Source organism: Solea solea, chromosome 15, assembly GCF_958295425.1.
Source record: "Solea solea chromosome 15, fSolSol10.1, whole genome shotgun sequence".
NCBI classification, from domain to species: Eukaryota; Metazoa; Chordata; class Actinopteri; order Pleuronectiformes; family Soleidae; genus Solea; species Solea solea.
Window position 1 is genome coordinate 14603818 of NC_081148.1, and position 20263 is coordinate 14624080.

The 20263-nt window shown below is 41.1% G+C and overlaps 1 protein-coding gene across 5 annotated transcripts; it reads left to right on the top strand.

Annotated features, from left to right (window-relative positions):
* The first annotated feature begins 36 nt into the window (after positions 1-36).
* heatr5b (HEAT repeat containing 5B) lies at positions 37-19525 on the top strand. 5 transcript variants are annotated; one of them, XM_058651580.1, is made up of 36 exons: positions 37-110; positions 720-915; positions 996-1207; positions 1712-1820; positions 1963-2112; positions 2407-2578; positions 2697-2854; positions 2943-3237; positions 4752-4907; positions 5621-5871; positions 6036-6147; positions 6240-6392; positions 6478-6577; positions 6716-6825; positions 6914-7077; positions 7234-7409; positions 7536-7641; positions 7740-7930; positions 8359-8518; positions 8774-8963; positions 9168-9337; positions 9426-9564; positions 9651-9836; positions 9961-10215; positions 10923-11104; positions 11220-11288; positions 12021-12200; positions 12295-12535; positions 13420-13656; positions 14220-14347; positions 15136-15280; positions 15586-15861; positions 16179-16403; positions 17063-17214; positions 17619-17832; positions 18391-19525. In XM_058651580.1, exons 2-36 carry the CDS (start codon positions 790-792, stop codon positions 18696-18698), a joined length of 6198 nt encoding a protein of 2065 aa, XP_058507563.1. In that variant the 5' UTR covers positions 37-110; positions 720-789; the 3' UTR covers positions 18699-19525. The 5 variants fall into 5 exon arrangements, with proteins under 5 accessions (XP_058507563.1, XP_058507565.1, XP_058507566.1 ...); XM_058651582.1 differs by having other exon boundaries at positions 9651-9830; XM_058651583.1 differs by having other exon boundaries at positions 2943-3192.
* Positions 19526-20263: the final 738 nt, after the last annotated feature.

The following is a 20263-nucleotide window of genomic DNA, read 5'->3' on the forward strand; positions in this document are numbered from 1 at the left end:
CTATATTACAACCGCATTTTCTGCTTATCATTGAACTGTTTTATGACCGGACGAAATTAAATGTAACACCACCAAACGTCGCCGTCATTCGCCCCGGGTTATCGGAACAGGTAAGATGAGCAGTTTGGCCACATACATGTTACACATTTCAAGAAGGTGTCGATACTGTGATGTTTTTGAACGATTGAAACTGTGACGCTAGAGAGGTCCCACTCAGTTTTGGCAACAATGTATATCCGGAATTTAGCTTGTTCTTAGTGGGAATAGGCTAGCTTGAGTCGCTAACTAGCTTGCTGATGAACAGCTGTAGAGGGAGGTTGCTGTCAACACAGGACACCAAAGTGTCCTATCTGTTTAGGTTTATTTCATGACAGCTGTTGGGACTTCAACATTTCTCATGTCTTACTGACCCACACTTACTAAGAGTCCAAGTAAGTGATAAGACCGGACCAATTGATACCCCTTTTGATTGTATTTTAAACGATAAGCTGTGAATGGATCGGATGATCCATTTATTTAACATCTCATCTTCTCTCTTTAACACATCAAGAGTATTTTTTTATTTTGTATTTCTGTATCCTCATTGCTGACTGTTTTATGAGATTTATTGTGGCTTTTCCTCAGTTTTGTTTTATATGCCTAATGTGCTGGTACAATCGCAATTATTTCCAAGTCATAGCTAATGTGACTGGACACTAATGAGATACATGTACTGACAGGGCAGGCACATCCCTTCATCTAACATTACGGAGGCAAGGGAGTAAAGCACCTTGTTGAAAGGTCCTTGCCATGGAGCTTGCTCACAGCCTGCTGCTCAATGAAGATGCCTTGGCCCAGATCACAGAAGCTAAGAGGCCCGTATTCGTCTTTGAATGGCTCCGTTTCTTGGATAAAGTGCTTGTGGCTGCAAATAAGGTGATTCTCCATTTTTTTTTTCTTTTCTATGTTGTTTTTTTATGAATACTGTGTGACTTTATTTTGTATTTCACTGACAGGTGGATGTGAAGGAGAAGCAGAAGAAGCTGGTTGAACAACTGACGGGACTAATCAGCAGTGCCCCAGGACCACCAACAAGGAAACTGTTGGCCAAAAATCTTGCCACCCTCTACAGCATCGGTGACACTTTCACAGTTTTCCAGACTCTTGATAAATGCAATGACATCATCAAAAGCAAAGATGACACGCCTGCATACTTGCCAACAAAACTGTAAGATCCCTTTAAGATATAACAGTGTGTGTGTGTTTTTTGTTTTGTTTTTGTTTTTTAAAGGCAATTTTATTTAGAACACCTAAATTGTGCACATCATTGTTTCTACACATTGACATTTAAATATAATATTTACAGTGCTGCTTTCAAGCAAATAATACTGTAGGCGTACTTTGCTGGATATTAGGGTTAAGCCAAATGTTGATCTGCTGAATGACATGTTTAAATGGGGGATTAAGTGCATATAAGCAGATCATTGGTATATTACGGGAGTTTATTCATCAATCTGTAACATCTGTCTCTGCTAGCTTTTATTCAGCTAGGGTAAAGTCCTCTTTGAGCCACTGCAATACTATAGTGTTTGAGTATAGATAATAATGCATTTAAAGCTTGACTGTGGACAATCGTAACTAAGTTTACATCTCATAATTTATTTGTTTTGCTTACCAAATAGCATTGAAGTTAGCTGTAATATTTTTTATTATAAATACATCTGTCTTACAGTGCTGCAGTGGCATGTGTTGGTGCTTTTTATGAGAAGATGGGCAGGATGCTGGGAAGCTCCTTTCCAGACACCATTAATAATCTTTTGAAGGCATTAAAGAGTGCCGAGGTAAGCTTTGGAAGTGAAGGAAGTGGAAGTGAATTATGGTCTTCCATTTTATTTTACAGCTAGAATACATTAAGTTGAATTGTTTATTTGAATGTAAAAAAAACAAAAAACTAATGTGACATCTGTTATTCTGTTGATATAGTCCCAAGGCAGAGGAGAGATCCTCCTCAGCTTGCAGAAGGTGCTCGGTGGACTGGGTGGGGCAGCAGCTTCATGTCACAGAGATATCTACAAGAATGCACGCTCTCTACTCACTGACAGGTCCATGGCTGTACGCTGTGCGGTAGCAAAGGTTGGTCTCAGAAAAAGGTTTAAGCTGTTTTTGCTGTGTCATTTAAGTTGCCCAAATTCAGATGTGTTGCGCAAAGACAACTTCCTGTTTAGAAAACGTGACAGCAATTGCATATGGTACAATTTGGGTGGATTACATACAGGCCATACAGGCTGTGTCAACTGAGCATCTCAATCATTTGCATGCATCTACAATAGATGTATAATGCATGAATGATTTGCTCTACTGCACATAATGTACAGTAATTTAAATGTTAGTAAATTGACTGCATCTTTATTGTGCTCGTCTAATCAGTGCCTGTTGGAGCTGCAGAATGAGGCAGTATTCATGTGGACCACAGAACTGGAGAACATGGCCACAATGTGTTTTAAGGCCCTGGAAGGTTCCAATTATGGTGTTAGGGTAGCAGTGGCCAAACTGCTGGGGACTGTCATGGCCACTGCTTTGATGCCCAAACAAGCTGCTGGTAGGTTAATAAGTTAATAAGTACAAGTTTATCATGTAGTTTATAATCAGCCTTTTTCATGTTTACTAGTTTGGCTTATCACATGATTCCTCATGATCTAATGTATTGCTTTCCTCAGTGATGCGTCAGAATGTGAAACGTGCCTCTCTGGAAGAGGTGCTAGAGCTGATGGCCACTGGATTTCTGCGTGGTGGATCTGGCTTCCTGAAGAGTGGAGGGGAGATGTTGAAGGGGGGAGGCTCTGTCAGTAGGGAGGTGCGGGTGGGCGTCACACAGGTTAGTTGGATTCCTGAAACTAATGAGAATCTGAGGCTTCACTTTCGGATTTAACCACAAAATGTAATATTTTTGTTGTCCTCCTCAGGCCTACGTTGTGTTTGTTACTACACTCGGGGGTCAGTGGCTTGAGCGCAACTTTGCCACATTCCTGTCCCATGTTTTGGACCTGGTGTCCCACCCGCGGGCCACACAGACACACGTTGAGGCTGTGTACTCACGCCGCTGTGTCTCCTTCATGCTTCGTGCCACCCTGGGAGGCTTACTAGGAGAGAAAGCACAAATTGCAGCTGGCAAAGAAATCTGCCAAGCCATCGGCAAGCAAATGAGGGCAGTGGGTAAGGAGGATGGGGGGGAAATATCACGGTTCAGAGCATTGCAGAGTAAGTACTCATCCATTATTATCATTTATAATCCACCTGTCATTCACTTTGTACACGTTTTGCATGGTTTGCGCTTTTGCTCTATACAGCAATGGGTTATCTTTTCTTTTCTTTCTTTTTTGTTTTGTGTTGTGTGTGGAGATGTCTTTCCCTATTGGGTTATTTTTTCTGCTTTATGTCTCCCTCTATGCTTTTGCCTCTTTTGAATCAGCCTTTTTTCTCTGTGTTTATTTTTAACAACAGACAGCATTAAAATCCTCATTAACACTATCCACTGCCAGCTCAACATTTGAGTTTCCTATCCTCTCATTGTTGCACATCCTTCATGGCTGTTTGCCTTTGAATTTTTATTCTGTTACTGCATTACAATCCCTTAGGAGCAGATAATATAGTAATAACTATTTCTGTCTGTTAACATGTGGCTGACACCACCAAAAAAGATGCATGTGCCAATAAAATCACAGATACACAGCATTAAGAAGCCATTTCCCCCAACAGCAACAAGATATCATATTTACATCTTATGTTCGGCCATCATTTACTTTCATTTATTTAAGTTGCTCTTTTTCTGCTCTACAATGACACATCAATTTTATAATCATGTTTATATCATTCATAAAGGATGACTCTTACTCTGATTTGCTTTGCAACTTTTGACCTTTTAGATATGATAGACGACCTACAATTTTTTGTTTGCGCTGATGTTGCAAGAGAGAGAAATTCTAATAAATGTCAAATGTTGCTGTCTCTTGAGACATGGTCGAGGGTACTTCATCTTTCACTCTGTACTTGCTGCCTTTCCAAGCAGCTGGATCTTTTAAGACTTCTTGAAATGAGAAATGTCTGTGCTAAAAGTGGCTTGTAAAAGATTTCCTGGAGCCGTAATGGGATTGGGATGTTACATTTGGTTTTCTATGGTCCCTTTTATAGTATTGTGTTTTGTGGAAAATTAAACTTGACTGCCAAGTCAAGAAACTTTAAATGTTTTCCCAAAGACAGTGATCTGAGCGTTGAGGATATCAATAAATGTTAAAAAATACAATATATATTGATGAATCAAACAGTTTTATCAGCAATTAAATTAAACTTCTTTTATTCTGAAAAGTTTTATAGTTAAAAAAAAAAGTTTGAGCTTTTGGCATAAACGTTTCTCCTCTCTTTTTTTGAAGTAGTAGTAGTTTTGTAGTTTGCAGATTGATGATGTGTTATAGCACTGCGTTGCTTAATGTGGTCAGTCAGTTATTTGTTGTGTTTATAAGCTACTACAAGCTTATTTTTGATAGTGTGAGATGATAATTGTCTTCTGAATCAAATAATGTTTATGTTGCTATTGATTGATGACCACCTTATTATGAATCAAGTGAAAATAATTGTTACATTTTCAATGGGTTAAGTTTAGTTAAGACTTACAACATACCCAATATTGTTGGCAAGAGTTTTGATCTCATTCAGCTGCATCTTGTCATGTTTTTTTCTTGTCTTTGTTTCTCTTTTTCTGCCGCTTTCTATCACAGAGGCAGTTGTGAATGACATCAGTGGAGAGAACAAGGCGGGGGCAGCGGACGTCTCTGCCAGTCAGCATGTTATGGTGTGTGCATTAAAAGAACTGGGCAGTTTAGTCCAGAGTTTGAGTGCCACAGCTTCACCGCTCATCCAGGAGCCTTCTATTGGTAAGCAGTGGTTTATTAGAGCTCTTTAAGGTTCATTGTGTAACATTTAGGAGGGATTATTAGCAGAAATATCCTACCCATAAGTATTTTTGTGTAAGTGTATATAATCACTAAAAGTAAAAATAATTTGTTTTTTATAGCCCTAGAATAAGCCTCTTATATTTACCTAAGGCATCATGAGCTAACATGTTTCTCCACAAGCTTTTAAAAAAATGGGTGAATGGAGAGTTTTGAAAGACTGAAGGCCACCATAATTCTCTTACTTCTGTGGGAAAGCGAGGGGAGGGGGGGTGGGGCCCTACTTCTTCTTTTTTCCTTTTTTTTTGCACGCTGCAGTCTCAACTTAAGATGTCACAAATTGTTGCTAATTCTTGCATTCATTTAAGATTCTAAAATCTCCAGTCTGAAAGAATCACTTAAATGTACAGTGTAAAAATGTAGCAACATTAATTAGAAAAGTTGCATGATGCAGTGGAATAGCCCTCAACTCACCTTTTCAAAGTGTGTTGGAGAATCTGTGTAACCTTCAGTTTGCATCAAAACTCAAAAGATGATCAGTTTGTGCTTTGTTGGCTATTTTATAAACATGGTTGTCCAAAACAGTGGCTAACCCAACTTACGTGCAGTTTTTATCTTCAGGTTAAATAGATTATTATTTCCCCCAAACATTACACACTGGACCATAAAACCATATTTGATTTTCCTTCCACCAGGACTACTTGAGACTGTGACTTCAGTGCTGCTGCACCCCAGCATGGCAGCTCGCTTGGCGGCTGCTTGGTGCCTACGCTGTGTTGCCGTGGCCCTACCATATCAACTGACCCCACTGCTTGACCGCTGTGCAGAGAGAATCAACAACCTGAAGAGTTCTCCTGAAGCTGTGAGCGGCTACAGCTTTGCAATGGCTGCTCTGCTCGGCGGTGTACACCAGTGCCCACTGGGTATCCCTCACTCCAAGGGCAAGGTGTGCAATCTCCAATGGCACAGAGATCACTCTCTGATTCACTCTTATGGGTTCCTTGTCTTTTGTTTTTGGCAGATCTTAAAAACCAAATTGACTCCCTGTTCCAGCTTTACTGATTGCCCTGTATAAATCAAGATTACCTTGTGTTCATTTCTTTCTTGTAGTTGGTGGTGAGTATAGCTGAAGATCTCCTGCGGACAGCAGCTCAGAATAGTCGCCTGTCCCTGCAGCGCACACAGGCTGGATGGCTTCTGTTAGGGTCCCTCATGACTCTGGGTGAGTCTCTCAAACATTGCTCATCTCTTTCTTTGATTTATATGCAATAAGTTTACATTCCTGCCGGCACGATCACTACATTGTGTTTGCAGGTCCTTCCCTCGTACGCTATCACCTCCCGAAGATGCTGCTTCTGTGGAGGAATGTGTTCCCTCGCTCCCAGAAAGAACTGGAGGCAGAAAAAGCCAGAGGAGACGCCTTCACGTGGCAGGTCACCTTGGAGGGACGAGCTGGAGCACTGTGTGGTAAAGAAACACCTGTTTATTTTACATGCTCTTAAATGTCAGCAGATACAGTTTTGACCATCTTTCCTATTACTTTTCTCTGTAGCCATGCGTAGCTTTGTGGCCCACTGTCCTGAGCTTCTTACAGAAGACATAATCCGGAGGCTGATGACTCCCATTGAATGTGCGATGACCATGATGTCTCAGTAAGTGTGATGTCCTTCTGTTGAAGATGTAAAAAAAAAAAAATAATTTGTCTTTGTCTCAGGATTTCAATAGTTTTGTGCACAGTTACACTATGTCTAATGTAGGTCAAGTGGTTAATGTGTTTTCAACTTTTTCAGTGTCCCTGCCATTATTAAAGTCCATGGTGCTCACCTGAAAGCAAGTGCAGCAATGGTGAGGCTCAGGTTGTATGACATCCTAGCGCTGTTGCCTCCTAAGACCTATGAAGGTAAAGTGGTAAATGTTACTTTTTTTAAGCAGAAAGAAAATGAAAATTCCTTATTTCTTATTTCAAACCCTGTTTTCTTATTTTATAGGCAGTTTCAATGCCTTGCTGAGGGAGCTGGTGGCTGAGTTCACGTTGACTGACAACTCGGCCAACACGACCACCTCTTTGCTGCGGTCTCTCTGTCACTATGACGACAGTGTCCTTATGGGCTCCTGGCTCCAAGAGACGGACCACAAGTCCATAGAGGATCAGGTCAGTAAAAATCTGAATGAATATCGGTAGAATATAGAAAACCTGATTTTCATGAGATAACAGGTTAACAGCAATGATCTTTCCTGTTTGATTTTCTGTCCAATGTTTGCAATGTGCATTTGGCGTTAGTATTGCCCTATTATTTTCCCTAAATAGCTGCAGCCTAACAGTGCATCTGGCAGTGGAGCACTCGAACATGATCCTTCCTCAATCTACCTTCGTGTCCCCGTCGGCGAAGCCATCCCTGGACCTCTCCCTTTGGGTGTGTCTGTCATCGATGCTTCTGTGGCTCTGTTTGGTGTGGTTTTTCCACATGTCTCCTTCAAACACAGGTGAGGAGATTAGTTCAAATTTTAAAACATGTACAAATGCAACATTTCACATTTTACTCTGTTGTTACTAGGAACTTTTATGGCATGGTTGTTTGTAAATTCTTCCTGTCTTTGTACATGATTCAGGCTGCAGATGCTAGACCACTTTGCAGAGTGCGTAAAGCAGGCTAAAGGTGTTCGACAGCAGGCAGTCCAACTTAACATCTTTACTGCAGTGCTTAGTGCCCTCAAGGTGAGTAATCGTGCATTATATGATTTTGACAGAGGGTTATCATGTTTATTTTTTAATGTGTAATGAGAAATAATTTACATATCTTTTTATGTTTGAAGGGCTTGGCAGAAAACAAGAGTACTCTAGGTCCTGAGGAGGTACGTAAATCAGCCTTGGCTCTGGTGATGGGAGCTTTGGACAATCCTAACCCCATCCTGCGCTGTGCTGCTGGGGAAGCTCTGGGCAGAATGGCTCAGGTGGTGGGTGAGGCTACCTTCATCGCCAGAATGGCACAGACCAGCTTTGACAAGTAGGCATTTAATATTTGTTATCTGCGCTGTAAATTCTGTGTTATTTCTCCTTTTAAGCTGAATGGAAACTTGGTCAACTCACATTCATTTTAATCATTAAAATCTGTTTGATATGGTCAAAGGTGTTTTCAGTATAAGTGTCAGTCGTAAATGATCATTAATCTCTAGATAGATAGATAGATAGATAGATAGATAGATACTTTATTCATCTCACAGAGAAATTCACAGTTTCAGCAGCTCCAGAATATGTTACACGATAGAAACATAAGAGGCATGCAAGTCTATGTACAGTCTAAATATAAACTGAAACATATGTATAAAAAGGAAAAAAGAAAAAATATATAAAAAATATAAAGGCGTTGAACTACAGCTGTGTCATTGCTTTAATCGCATGATCCATATCATATTCTTCCTCCTCCCTTTCCAGATTGAAGTCAGCCCGCGATGTAGTTTCAAGGACAGGCCATTCACTGGCTCTTGGCTGTCTGCATCGATATGTTGGAGGAATTGGCTCAGGGCAGCACTTAAAGACCAGTGTTAGCATCCTGTTGGCTCTGGCCCAGGATGGTTCCTCTCATGAGGTCCAGGTATGATGAATTACTCACGATGAATATTTTATACATAAGAATTCACTAATATCTGAATACAAATTTAGCTGAAGCGGTTGATCTTTTTGTGTCTTAGCTGCTCCTCTACAAACTTAATTAGAGTTTGGTTAACTGGGATGCTGTTTTTCACATTGTATTTCATTTCTAAAAAAATATACAGTTTACTCCAGGCTTTGTTTCATCACATGTGCTTCAGATATTATTAATTCAGTTGCCATTATGTGTTTTTGGCAGACATGGGCTCTGCATTCTCTGGCACTGATTGTGGACTCCAGTGGTCCCATGTACAGAGGCTACGTGGAGCCCACCCTGTCCCTGGTGCTTACCTTGCTCCTCACAGTGCCCCCATCTCACACTGAGGTACACCAGTGTTTGGGCCGCTGTCTGGGAGCTCTCATTACCACTGTTGGACCTGAACTACAGGGTAAAAGCAACTTCCTAAACCTCTTTTTGTCTCCTTTTATTCCTTTGTACATGTAATATACCCTTTTCTGGCCAGCAGAGAGCAGTGTTATTAATTTTAACCCACCACAGACTACTGAAGCAGATGCACAGACATACTGTGTGTCCTCCAACTGCTAAAAAATGTAAATTTCTTTGTCACTAATCTGTGTTGCTGGTTTGCTAGGAAATGGAGCAACTATTTCCACCATCCGCTCATCCTGCCTGGTTGGTTGTGCCATAATGCAGGACCACTCTGATTCCCTCGTGCAGGCAGCTGCCATCTCTTGTCTGCAGCAGCTGCACATGTTTGCTCCACGCCATGTCAACCTGTCCAGCCTGGTGCCCTGTCTCTGTGTAAGAGACGAGTTTCAGATTACAAGCATGGTACTCATAATTTGATTCAATCTCATTTATTATCTCCTGTGGTATGGGATCCATGCAGGTGCACCTATGCAGCTCTCACCTGTTGCTGCGTCGTGCTGCCGTGGCCTGCCTGAGACAGCTCGCCCAGAGAGAGGCTGCAGAGGTCTGTGCGTATGCCATGAGCCTGGCGAAGAGAGCAGGAGACAGCACTTCAATCAGTGAGTAGAATTCCTGAACCTGATGCACTCTATCAAGTCATACATTAATCCAGCTCTGTGACTCACTCGCTCTTAACTTGGTTCAGAACTAAACATCACAGAGACCGGGCTGGAGGGTGTTCTGTTTGGTATGCTGGATCGGGAAACAGACAGGAAGCTGTGCTCTGATATCCATGATACACTGGGCCACATGCTGTCATCTCTTGCTGTTGAAAAGCTTTCTCACTGGTTGAAACTCTGCAAGGATGTCCTTGCAGCAACTACAGGTAAAGGTAAAAAACAACAAAATGTGGTACATTTTCATTTCCTGTCCCTGAGGAAATTAACTGATGAAAAAGAAACAAAATTAAATTTGATAAAGCAGAGGGAGACATCAGCTTATCTGTCTGCTTTCAGACGTAGGAGGAGCTGTTACATTTGAAGTGGAAAAAGACGAGGAAGACTCTGAGAAAAAGGACGAGATGGACGATGACACCATGTTCACAGGCCTGGGTGAAGATGACAAGTCCAAACCTTCAGTAGCGCCACGTTGGGTGACACGGGTTTTTGCCGCTGACTGCTTGTGCCGCATCATCCTCCTGTGTGAGAATGCCGACAAAGCACACTTTGACCTGGCAACTGCCCGCTCAGCAAAAGCCAAGAACCCCAAAGGTAGAACTCACCATGCTGCAAGAAAAGAGTAGCCCAGTTTTCCTTTACATATTTGTGATGTATTAATGGTCTGTTATCCTTTCTCAGTCCGATTAAATTATGTTTTCCTTTTTGTTTTTGGATGAATTCATAGAGTCAATCCTTTTGCAATGCAATACAGTTTCAACTGCTAAAGAAGCTCATTCAAATGCTTTTATGTAAAGATGGAAACAAGCTAGAGATGTGTAGGGGGGGGATTCCTTCACTTGCCAGATGAATGAGAAAAAAATGTTGAAGAGAATTTTACCAAGTAGGTATTGAGAACGTAGTGTAGTGCACTGTGGAAGAAGCTGAGCCAATTTTTGAAAATGGGATTAAATGGATGGTTGGTTTGTCCATCTAATATCTTGAAAGGTGCACTTTGGCTACAACTCTGCAATTTAGGCCTTAAGGTCAACATCTTTGCTTTTGATCAAGGTACGGACATACTGGAAACTGATTTTTTTTAATCTGTATCTAATTTTCAGTTTAAAAAAGAGGAAGGTGATAAAATGCAATAAAAAGCAACCACAGAGAAAATGTATAAATTCTTCTTAGCATTTTGAAAGCAAATGTATTAAATGATCACTGGGAAACACTGAAATTAATGGAAATGTACTCAATGTGGTGACAGTCCTTATATTTGTTTACATTCCTCACAGTCCTTTATGGTTTTTCTTCCCATCCAGGAGATCTGTTGGTGCTCCATTTATCTGACCTTATCCGCATGGCCTTCATGGCAGCAACAGACCACAGTAACCAGCTGAGGATGGCTGGCTTGCAGGCCCTGGAGGACATCATTAAAAAGTTTGCGTCCGTACCAGAGCCTGAGTTCCCGGGACACGTTATCCTGGAACAATACCAGGCCAATGTGAGTGGAAAAGACATCAAATTCCAGTATGGCCCAAAAGTGCTGAATTGACAGTGACACAGCAAATTCAGAGAAAGTGGAGAGGTTAACCCTTAACTATAATTTCTACATTTAGGTTGGAGCTGCCCTAAGACCTGCATTCTCACCTGATACACCATCTGACATTACGGCTAAGGCCTGCCAGGTAAGAGGTCAACATTTAGAAGAAAATGTTACCAACATAAATAGTTAACAATTCTCTTTCAATCTATTGCTCTTTCAAAAGATGTCATGACTGTCTGTTGTATGTACTGCAGACATGCAAATATCACACCTATGCCACTGCCATCTAGCCTTAAATATGTGCATGTATTTTGAATATGTGACTGCATTTACAGTTAATTACTGCACATTGAGTCATTGTCAAATGTTCTGCTTTAATGCCATTGTCTTATCACTATCTTATTCTTATCACTTAATTGCACTATGTCTTATCTTTATAAAGGCTGAAATCTTATTCTGAGGGATTTCTCTTTTTCAGCAGAGCTGATAACTTAGATCACCATAAAGAACATTTAATAAATATCTCTCTATAAATATCTATAAAATTGCAGGATCACATCACATGCCGTATGCAGCAATGTGTCTATGTACATTTAAAAGCTGTCTCACACTCCTACCCTTGGCCGTATGACACTCATTTTCCCACCTGTAATCTTATAAATGTGTACTGCACTTGTGCAGCTCTGACATGTCAGTCCCATTTGTTAATAGCTTTTCCTTGACACCTTTCCCCCCCCCCTTAATGGCATGTGTGATAGGTGATCATGCCCGAGTGCTCTGTTATGTAATGTAGGTTCTTAATTTTTCTCATGAATTGGAATAGAAATAATGCCTCCAAGAACCAAATGTTACTCCCCTCATTTCTCAACTACAGGTGTGCAGTACGTGGATCGGTAGTGGCGTAGTCAGTGACCTCAATGACCTGCGGCGAGTCCACAACCTGCTTGTGTCATCACTGGACAAGGTGCAGGCTGGGAAGGGCTCGTCCAGTCAGCTGTACAGCGAAAGTGCCACCACGATGGAGAAACTGGCTGTGCTAAAGGCGTGGGCTGAGGTCAGACTGAAGGCGCTCATCAACTCTCCCACATGTTACACTGCTAATGACTTACATAATAAATCTGACTGTGAACAATGGCTGTCTTTCTCAGGTCTATGTGGTGGCAATGAAGGTAAAAAAAGAAGCTGAGTCTAAGCCTGCCAAGCCAGTCCGAAGTGTAGATGATGACGAAGATGAGGAGGATGTGGGCACAGATGTGCTTCCACCCGACAGTCTCATCACTTTGGTTCAGCCAGAGCTGCCCTCGCTGAGCCGCCTGTGGCTGGCCATGCTGCGAGATTATGCCCTGCTCACTCTGCCTGCTGAGTTCTCCAGTCAGCTGCCCCCAGATGGTACAAGACAGATTTCTGACAACCAAATTCTGAATATAATGCCTGAATCATTCAATGTAGACTTTCAAATAGAAAAAAGAGATTTAAAGGCGACATAGAATGCTTGTATCACACATATATGCTAGTTATGGAGGTCTACTTACATATATTAACTTGTTTTCATGGTTAAAATCCTCCTAATCGCTGCAAACGAGCCGATCTGATATCTCCTCACTGACACTCTCGTCAGCCGCGCTGTTTCAGACCAAAACCACACCCCCAGAACGTGGACTGTGTTGTGATTGGCCAGCCAACGAGAGCTTTCCTACTATCCTGTGATTGGCCAGGTACCTGGAAGTGACGTAATAGATAGGCCAGCTCTCAGATACACAGCTCCCCCTCTGGCACGGTGGATGCTCTGCATCTCAGCAGCTACAACGAGAGTAGTTCTTCTTCTTCTTCTGCGGTTGAATGTACGCAACCGGATGTGCCCGGACTAGTGCCCGCACCGGGAGGCGCTACGGTGGTGAGAGGAGTGGTGAGGATTTCTGATGACGACATCAAATTAAGGAAGTGCCGATCCGCTTCACAGAGCCCAGGAAAACAATACAACACTATTTTCTCAGCAGTGGCTGAACTGTTGTTCTGAAACTTTAGGGTTTCATAAACGAGGTAATGACGCAGATACACACACACAAACGCAGCGTTAATTGGAGCTTCCGTTCTATGTCGCCTTTAACTTGCTAAACACTCATTTTTGAGTGCTTTTGGTCCTATAGAGATTATGTAGTTCTATTTACACTTTTGTAACAACAGTTGACCATTTTGCTATTGATTTGATTTATATATTTGTATGATATTAATTTTAAATTGGATACATTTTCCACCATTGTGACTTTTCCTAGGTGGAGCGTTTTATACTCCGGAGACTATAGACACGGCAAGGATCCACTACCGCGGCTCTTGGGCCCCTGTCCTGCATGCTGTGGCACTTTGGCTGAGCAGCACTGGGTTTGGAGTTGATGAAGAGAAAGAAGAGGTTTCATCAGTTCCCTCCAAGTCTCCTGCCCTCCCACAAGGAGCCCTCTCCTCCGTGAAGACCTTTGAGGAGATTGTCAAAGACAGGATGCATCTGATGTTGGGTAAAGCCATCATATGTGGTCTAGAGCAGTGGTTCTCAAACTGTATACCACGTACCACCTGAGAAAGTATTGAGCTCTCGAAGTAACACCGTTAAAATACAGAGGTGTGAATAGGCCGAGCAAAGTCAGCTACAGACTTTTCACAGGAGGCAGATTTTTTCCCAATAATATAATTTGCTCTCTCATCATCCTCCTCTTCCTCAAACACTGGTATAGCAAAATTAGATTAAAATGGAGCGAGTGATAAGATGACTATTATTATTTATCATTTAATTTATCCACTCTGATCACAAACCCTGGTATATACAGTCAAATAGTATTTTTTGATTTTTCTCCAAGTACCACCAGAGGAAGCTCACATAGCACAGTTTGAGAACCATGGGTCTAGAGCATTGACATGACTTGCAGTGTTGAGGAGGAGCGCCTAATATACTTAGGCAAGCAAAGAGGAGGTGCTTTGTGTTTACTTTAAAGCCATTTATCTTCCTTGCATCTGCCAGAGGTGGGAGAGGGAAAAAATAGCTTGAAAACATCCTAAGTGCTTCTTGTGTTCTGTCTCTCAGGTGTGAGTATAGAGTTTCTTTGCTTCCCGCGCCCCGAAGAGCCCATTGAGCACGTGATGTCTTGCCTGCAGGCTCTGTACACTCTGCTAGAGTGTCATTGTGCAAAGACTCATATTGCAGAGGACCAGGTAAATACACAAAATGCAGAGTATACAGATATTATTTCTTAGTGCCAAAATATTAATGCTACGTTTTGTTTTTCCTCGTTCCTAGTTTAGGAAACAATTCATATCCTTGGTTTAAGGGTGTTCTTTTTTTTAAGATTGCTTAGTTAGTTTGTTACAGGGCCACTATATTTCAACTGAAACACTGCAAAAACAGAGCTTAAAACTAAGACTAAGCTTGGTCATGTTCAACTGAGATATACTCTGATAAAGTAAAACATTTATAGACTTTTTTCAATAAATACATTATTTACAACTAGCTATAGTTATTTAATTGATCTAGTTGAAGGGATTCTTTTACCAGTGACAGATATTCACCTCAATGCAAATATCAATCACAGGATATTTATCATCCTCAGTCACAGGATATTTATCAACCTCGGTTGACCATTTAAATAACTGACTGCCACATAAGGAAGGCTTCCAATTATACACATGGTTGTGATCATTACATTCATATGGAAAGAAATGTGTATTTCTCACCTAGATTAGGTGAAACTGTTAAAAAGGGACATGCCCTGCTGGCCCTATGACATACTTAGTGTAGAGTTTTGGTCTAGAAATATGGAAGCGAGGATCTCTCTTCTGAAATGGGACACAGCATGTGCCTGCCTTGGGCTAAAGGCTTTCACTGCCACTTACTAACAACTGATTGCAAAATGAGCCATAGTAGTTGTGTCGGAGGCTTCACTGCAGAGTTTAAATGCAGTACATACATAGTGGTGTTCTTATAATTGGGATTTCTGTTGCAGTTATTGGCAGTGGAGCTCCTCAACGTGCTCCACAGGCTGCTGTTGACCCGGGACCCTCCTGCTGTCCAGCTGCAGGTCTCTGCGGTTGTACAGGAGACCATCAGAGCTGCACAGGACCATCTGCAGCTACAGAAGATGAGCAACGGTCAGAAGCTTAAATGCTGAGAATTAAGCTGCATTTTCCACCCCAAAGTTCCAGAAATGTATATTATCAGAAAGCTTTTTCAAGGAACTATTGGCACTTGCTCTTGTCGTGGAAATGCACGTTTATATTACATGGCATTTAAGATTATATATATTCTTAAAAATCAAGCCCAGTGTGTTTTGTTTTCTAAAAGATGACTTGACAAAATGGTTTAAATATCACTGTCCAATGACTTCAGTTTTCATAATCATAGTAAAGTGTTGTGGGTGTGTGAGTAAGCTGGGTCAATGTGTTGTTTTGCTCAGGCAAGGAGGAAGGAGGCGAGAAAGACTTTCAGCCAGGGAGCCTAAGGGAAGGCGGAGACACAGGAGAGCTCGTCCCTGGCAAGTCTTTAGTGTTCGCAGCAATGGAGCTGCTCGTGTTCATTCTGGTCCGCCACTTGCCCCAGCTTAATACACGTGTGAAGGAGTCACCCAGCCATGTGCCACTCAGGCCTCAGCGACTGCCCGAAGAAAGTGCACGCCTTGTGGCAAACACAGTTTCCATCTTGGCAGAGCTGCCCTCGCTCTGCTCTCCTGCTGGTGAGGCCTGAGGCACAATTCAACTACACGATGGCACAATGTGCAACACAGACACTCAGACACACACTAAAGCCTATCCTGTTGTTACCTTTTCTCTGCAGTTACACCACATATTAATATCAAGTCTCCCCCAACTTTGATCCATTTGCATTCTTGTTCTGCATAGGGCAAATTTATAATTTTCTAATTTGCTGTGATTTCTTTGTTTCTTTAAGTCTCCGATAGAATTATGAACTGTTCTACGCATTTGAGTGACACTAAGAGTACAATAATATAATCAGCATATCATAATCAGCCCATTTTCTTTGCCTTTAAAGGAAGCATGACTATCTTACCGACGGCGCTTTACCTTATCACTGGAGTGCTGAGGGAAACTGCTCTCAAGACTTCTGACAACCTGGTGCCCTTGCCTGCATCTGCTGCCCTACAGGGCATTAAAACCATCATCACCTCACCACTGGCCCGTGTGGAGGGCATACAGACACAGTGGTCCAGCCTTGTGAGGAGCAGCCTGGCATCTGTCCTTGAGTACTCACAGCCAGGTAAGCATGAAGGGATGGCCTTGGCCTCCACCTACCTGTAAAGGACAGGGTTCCTGCAGATCCATAAAAAAATCTGAAAAGGCATTGAATTTATTCATCTTGAAATAAGGCCTTACTTGGTATACATTGTCATTTTGAGTAACATTCCTCATGATAGCTGAACCAACAAGAGTCACATGTTTCTGTCCAGATGCATGCTGCATTCTAGTGAGGTACAGTAACTTCACAACCCCACTTCACCCACTAGTCACTTTATCCCAGACAACATGGGAAGGAGTAAATACCACAAAAAACAAGATTTTGCTACATGGCTGAAACGGGTCCCAGCCAAGTGTTTCAAACTCAACTATGAGAATTGAGGCAGTGGTGTCCCACTTGCTCAGGGCAAAACACAGCTAAGAAATCAACCTGCCAACAATGGCAGGTATTTTCCAGCTTTCTCCAACTAGTTCTGCAGACAGCACTCTGGTGTACGCCCTTTATTGTGAAATAATCTTAAATTCCATTCCATGTGGCATAAAAAAAAGTCTCAGTTTTCAATTCTTTATTGTCTTTCTTAATTTAACATGTCTTAACTTGTATGAACCATGGAGGAGACAAAGTAATAAAAATCGCTTCATAAAACACTGACAACATTGCACGTTTGTGTATTTCTGTAGATGAGTCCAGGCCTGACATGGATGAGGTCAGTATGTTGACAGCAATTACACTCTTCCTGCTGTCTGCCAGCAGCGAACTTGTTGGCGTGACAGTCCTGCAGAAGGGCTGCATGGACCGCTTCCGAAATGCCCTAAACTCCAGTGATCCAGTGGTAAGCACCTGTGTGAAGAGAGTGGGCGCATAAATGCATGATTTTTAATATACACTCACAAATGAGAGCAAGGCGGTCACAATGTGTATCTGTTTTTCTGGGTGCATTCACATCGCACTGAGATAGAAATATTACTTTTTGGAATACAGTGATTTGATAACTGGGCCAAAAAAGGAGGTCAAAATGGTCTCTGACGAATCTAAGTTAAGCTTTGAACTGCCATCAGCCAAAGCCAAAGTTCCTGAGAGGATGCTCCAAACACTGAGGGTTTTTCTTTGAATTTGAAATGCTGTACCAAAACGTTGTCTTTGACCTCTTGCTTTTTCTATACGTTATTCATGCATTTTTAGGCACTACGTGTTTTGGGCCAATGTAAGTAAGTGATTTAATTCTTTTTCATATAGGTACAAACTCGGTGTTACCAGCTACTGTTGTCAGTGTTTCAGCACTCCAACCGTGCTTTGTCTACCCCATACATCCATGCTCTGGCTCCGCTTATGGTGGAGAAGCTGAAGGCAGTGGAGCGTAGTCGGCCAGGGACTGCTGCTGAGCTGCAGGCGGTGCAGGAGGGCATCCGAGTCCTGGAGAATCTAGTTGGCATGGGCGAAGAGCAGAACCGTAAGTATGCCTCAGTCTAATGGACCAGTAAAGTACCAAATGTGTTCCATTAAACTGTTAAGCTTTTTAACTAGGTCTTTCATAGTGTGTAGTTCAGTGCTATCAGAACAAAAGTGCATTACATTGAGAATCTCTACTCAGCTTGACTATTAATATTGTATTATATAATCAACGTTATATAATCATCATTTAAAAATAAATAATTTAATTCCTTCAAAAAACACTGAATACTTCAAATGTGCTTTTTAAGTTGTGGTGAGTAGTAGTTAATTCCATGTTTGGTGTTTGAACAGTTATTTGAAATACAGCTAATGCTGTACCACATAATGGCAGTAATCATTTATCATTCAATAAATTAATGGTGTATAAATAGTCAATAATTTCACATCATTATATCTGAGAAACATTGAATGTTTGATTATTTGGCTTGATAAATATGTTCAATTCTTATTCAAAGTATCAATATTTACTACAAAGTTGATTATTTATTTGTTAAACATCTCCAGTTCTAATACTTTTTCGTGGGACTTTACCATGTCATTACTTTTCTGTGTTTAGGAGTGCAGTTGCTGGCTCTTCTTGTGCCAACTCTCATCTCCTACCTTTTGGATGAAAATGCCATCTCCTCTGCGCCCCAAGTCTCCAAAGGCCTGCATGATTTTGCCCTTCAGAACTTAATGCGGATTGGCCCCCTCTATCCAGCTGCTTTCAAGATAGTTATTGGTGCAGCACCTGAGCTTAAAACCCGCCTGGAATCTGCTGTGCGGGCCAACCAGGCCAGCAGCAAAGCCAAAGCTGCAGCCAGACAAGCTCAGCCAGCTGCACAAACGGCACCAACCATCAAACTTAAAACGAGCTTCTTCTGAACACGCCACTGTGCACTCTCATAGACTAATTCAATCTTTCAGTCTTTTTTTGTTAGAATACTACATATATCAGGTGTGTAGTTACTACATTTTCTTAAATGTATTTATTTATTCTTCATCTCGTTGTTTTGATGAATTGAAACTCTTCTTGAAATCAAGACAGCTATGTAAATATAATTATACAGCCTTTGAATGTTCACCATTAAAAATCATTTAAAAATCTGTAGGAAATTCTGATTGTATGATTGTATCTGTGGTCTTGATGCCTGTTTTTATAGAGGGGCATGAATTTGATTTAGATTTTTCCCTGAACGTGTCCTTTTTGTCTTCTCATCATTCTTCTTTTTCTGAATGCTGGTGTTTACTGTCCCATTTTTCATCACTATTAATGTGGCAGCCATTTTATTCTAATTATGTGTTTTTTAAAAAGCAGGTTAGGATGTGTTGATTGTTACTGATGGATCTCTCTTTCATTCTTAAGGGTGTTTTGTTCTAAAATTGTTTTTTATCAACATTCCTACCACATGTTTCAAAATGAGGTCTTATCAGACACTGTGGAACATTGAAATCATCATGCTTCAAATTGTTTTAGGCAAGAAAACAGATAACAGGGTCTGCTGAAAATGGAGGAATACTATATATAATAGAAGTGCTACATATGCTGATTGTTGTCTAGCTTTATTGATTATGATGCTGACACTCACATTCAAAAGTGGTTTCATCAGTGCTAGCCACATGAATAGATAGACATCAGTACCAATGTTAAAATGGCCTTTTGTAAAATGCTGCAATTTCTTTTAAATATGAATAAAGTTGCTTTGACCTCACTATGCTGTTGCCGATAAGTGGTTACACTGTTTGTTTTTTGTTGGAGTAATTTGTTCATTTTGCCGCACAAACCAGTGACATCCTACATCACATCAAGCTGAAACTCAACCTCACACACAACCGGCATGTATTGTAGGATTTCATTTGTCCAGACATAAAGATCTAGATGTTGGAAAAGTGTTTTTACAAAGATTGAAAAACTTAAAAATATGTTGTTTTTTTGGTCATTATTTGCAAGTACCCAAACATTTTATGTAGGGAACGTGAGCTGGGATTAGACCGTCGTAAAACAGGTTACTTTTACACTACTGATGTGTTGTTTGCAATAGTAATCCTGCTCTAATATATCGTTTTTATGTAAAAATCTGACATTTCAAATACTTAATAATTCCTACAATTACAATAGGACCTCGCACCACTGTGTGAGTGCTCGGGCCCTAACTATTACAGTCAAACACATTGATTCAGATTTTGAAAATCTGTAGTCCCCATGTGTAGATCAGTCTGAAGATGGACTGGAGCAAATTTGCAGTTAATTTACAGCTACAGTAAACTTGTAGGCAGAGATGTTTATTTTTGAAAAAAAACAGGGATGGACATTATTTGCACTGATGTGCCATGTTTAGATTGTTTTCATGCTGGGTAGTTCATCCAGCAGTACAAGAAGGCCCTTCATAACATAAATGTATCCATGCTAGGGAAAAATAATGATAATAATTGTGAGAAATGTCAGATAA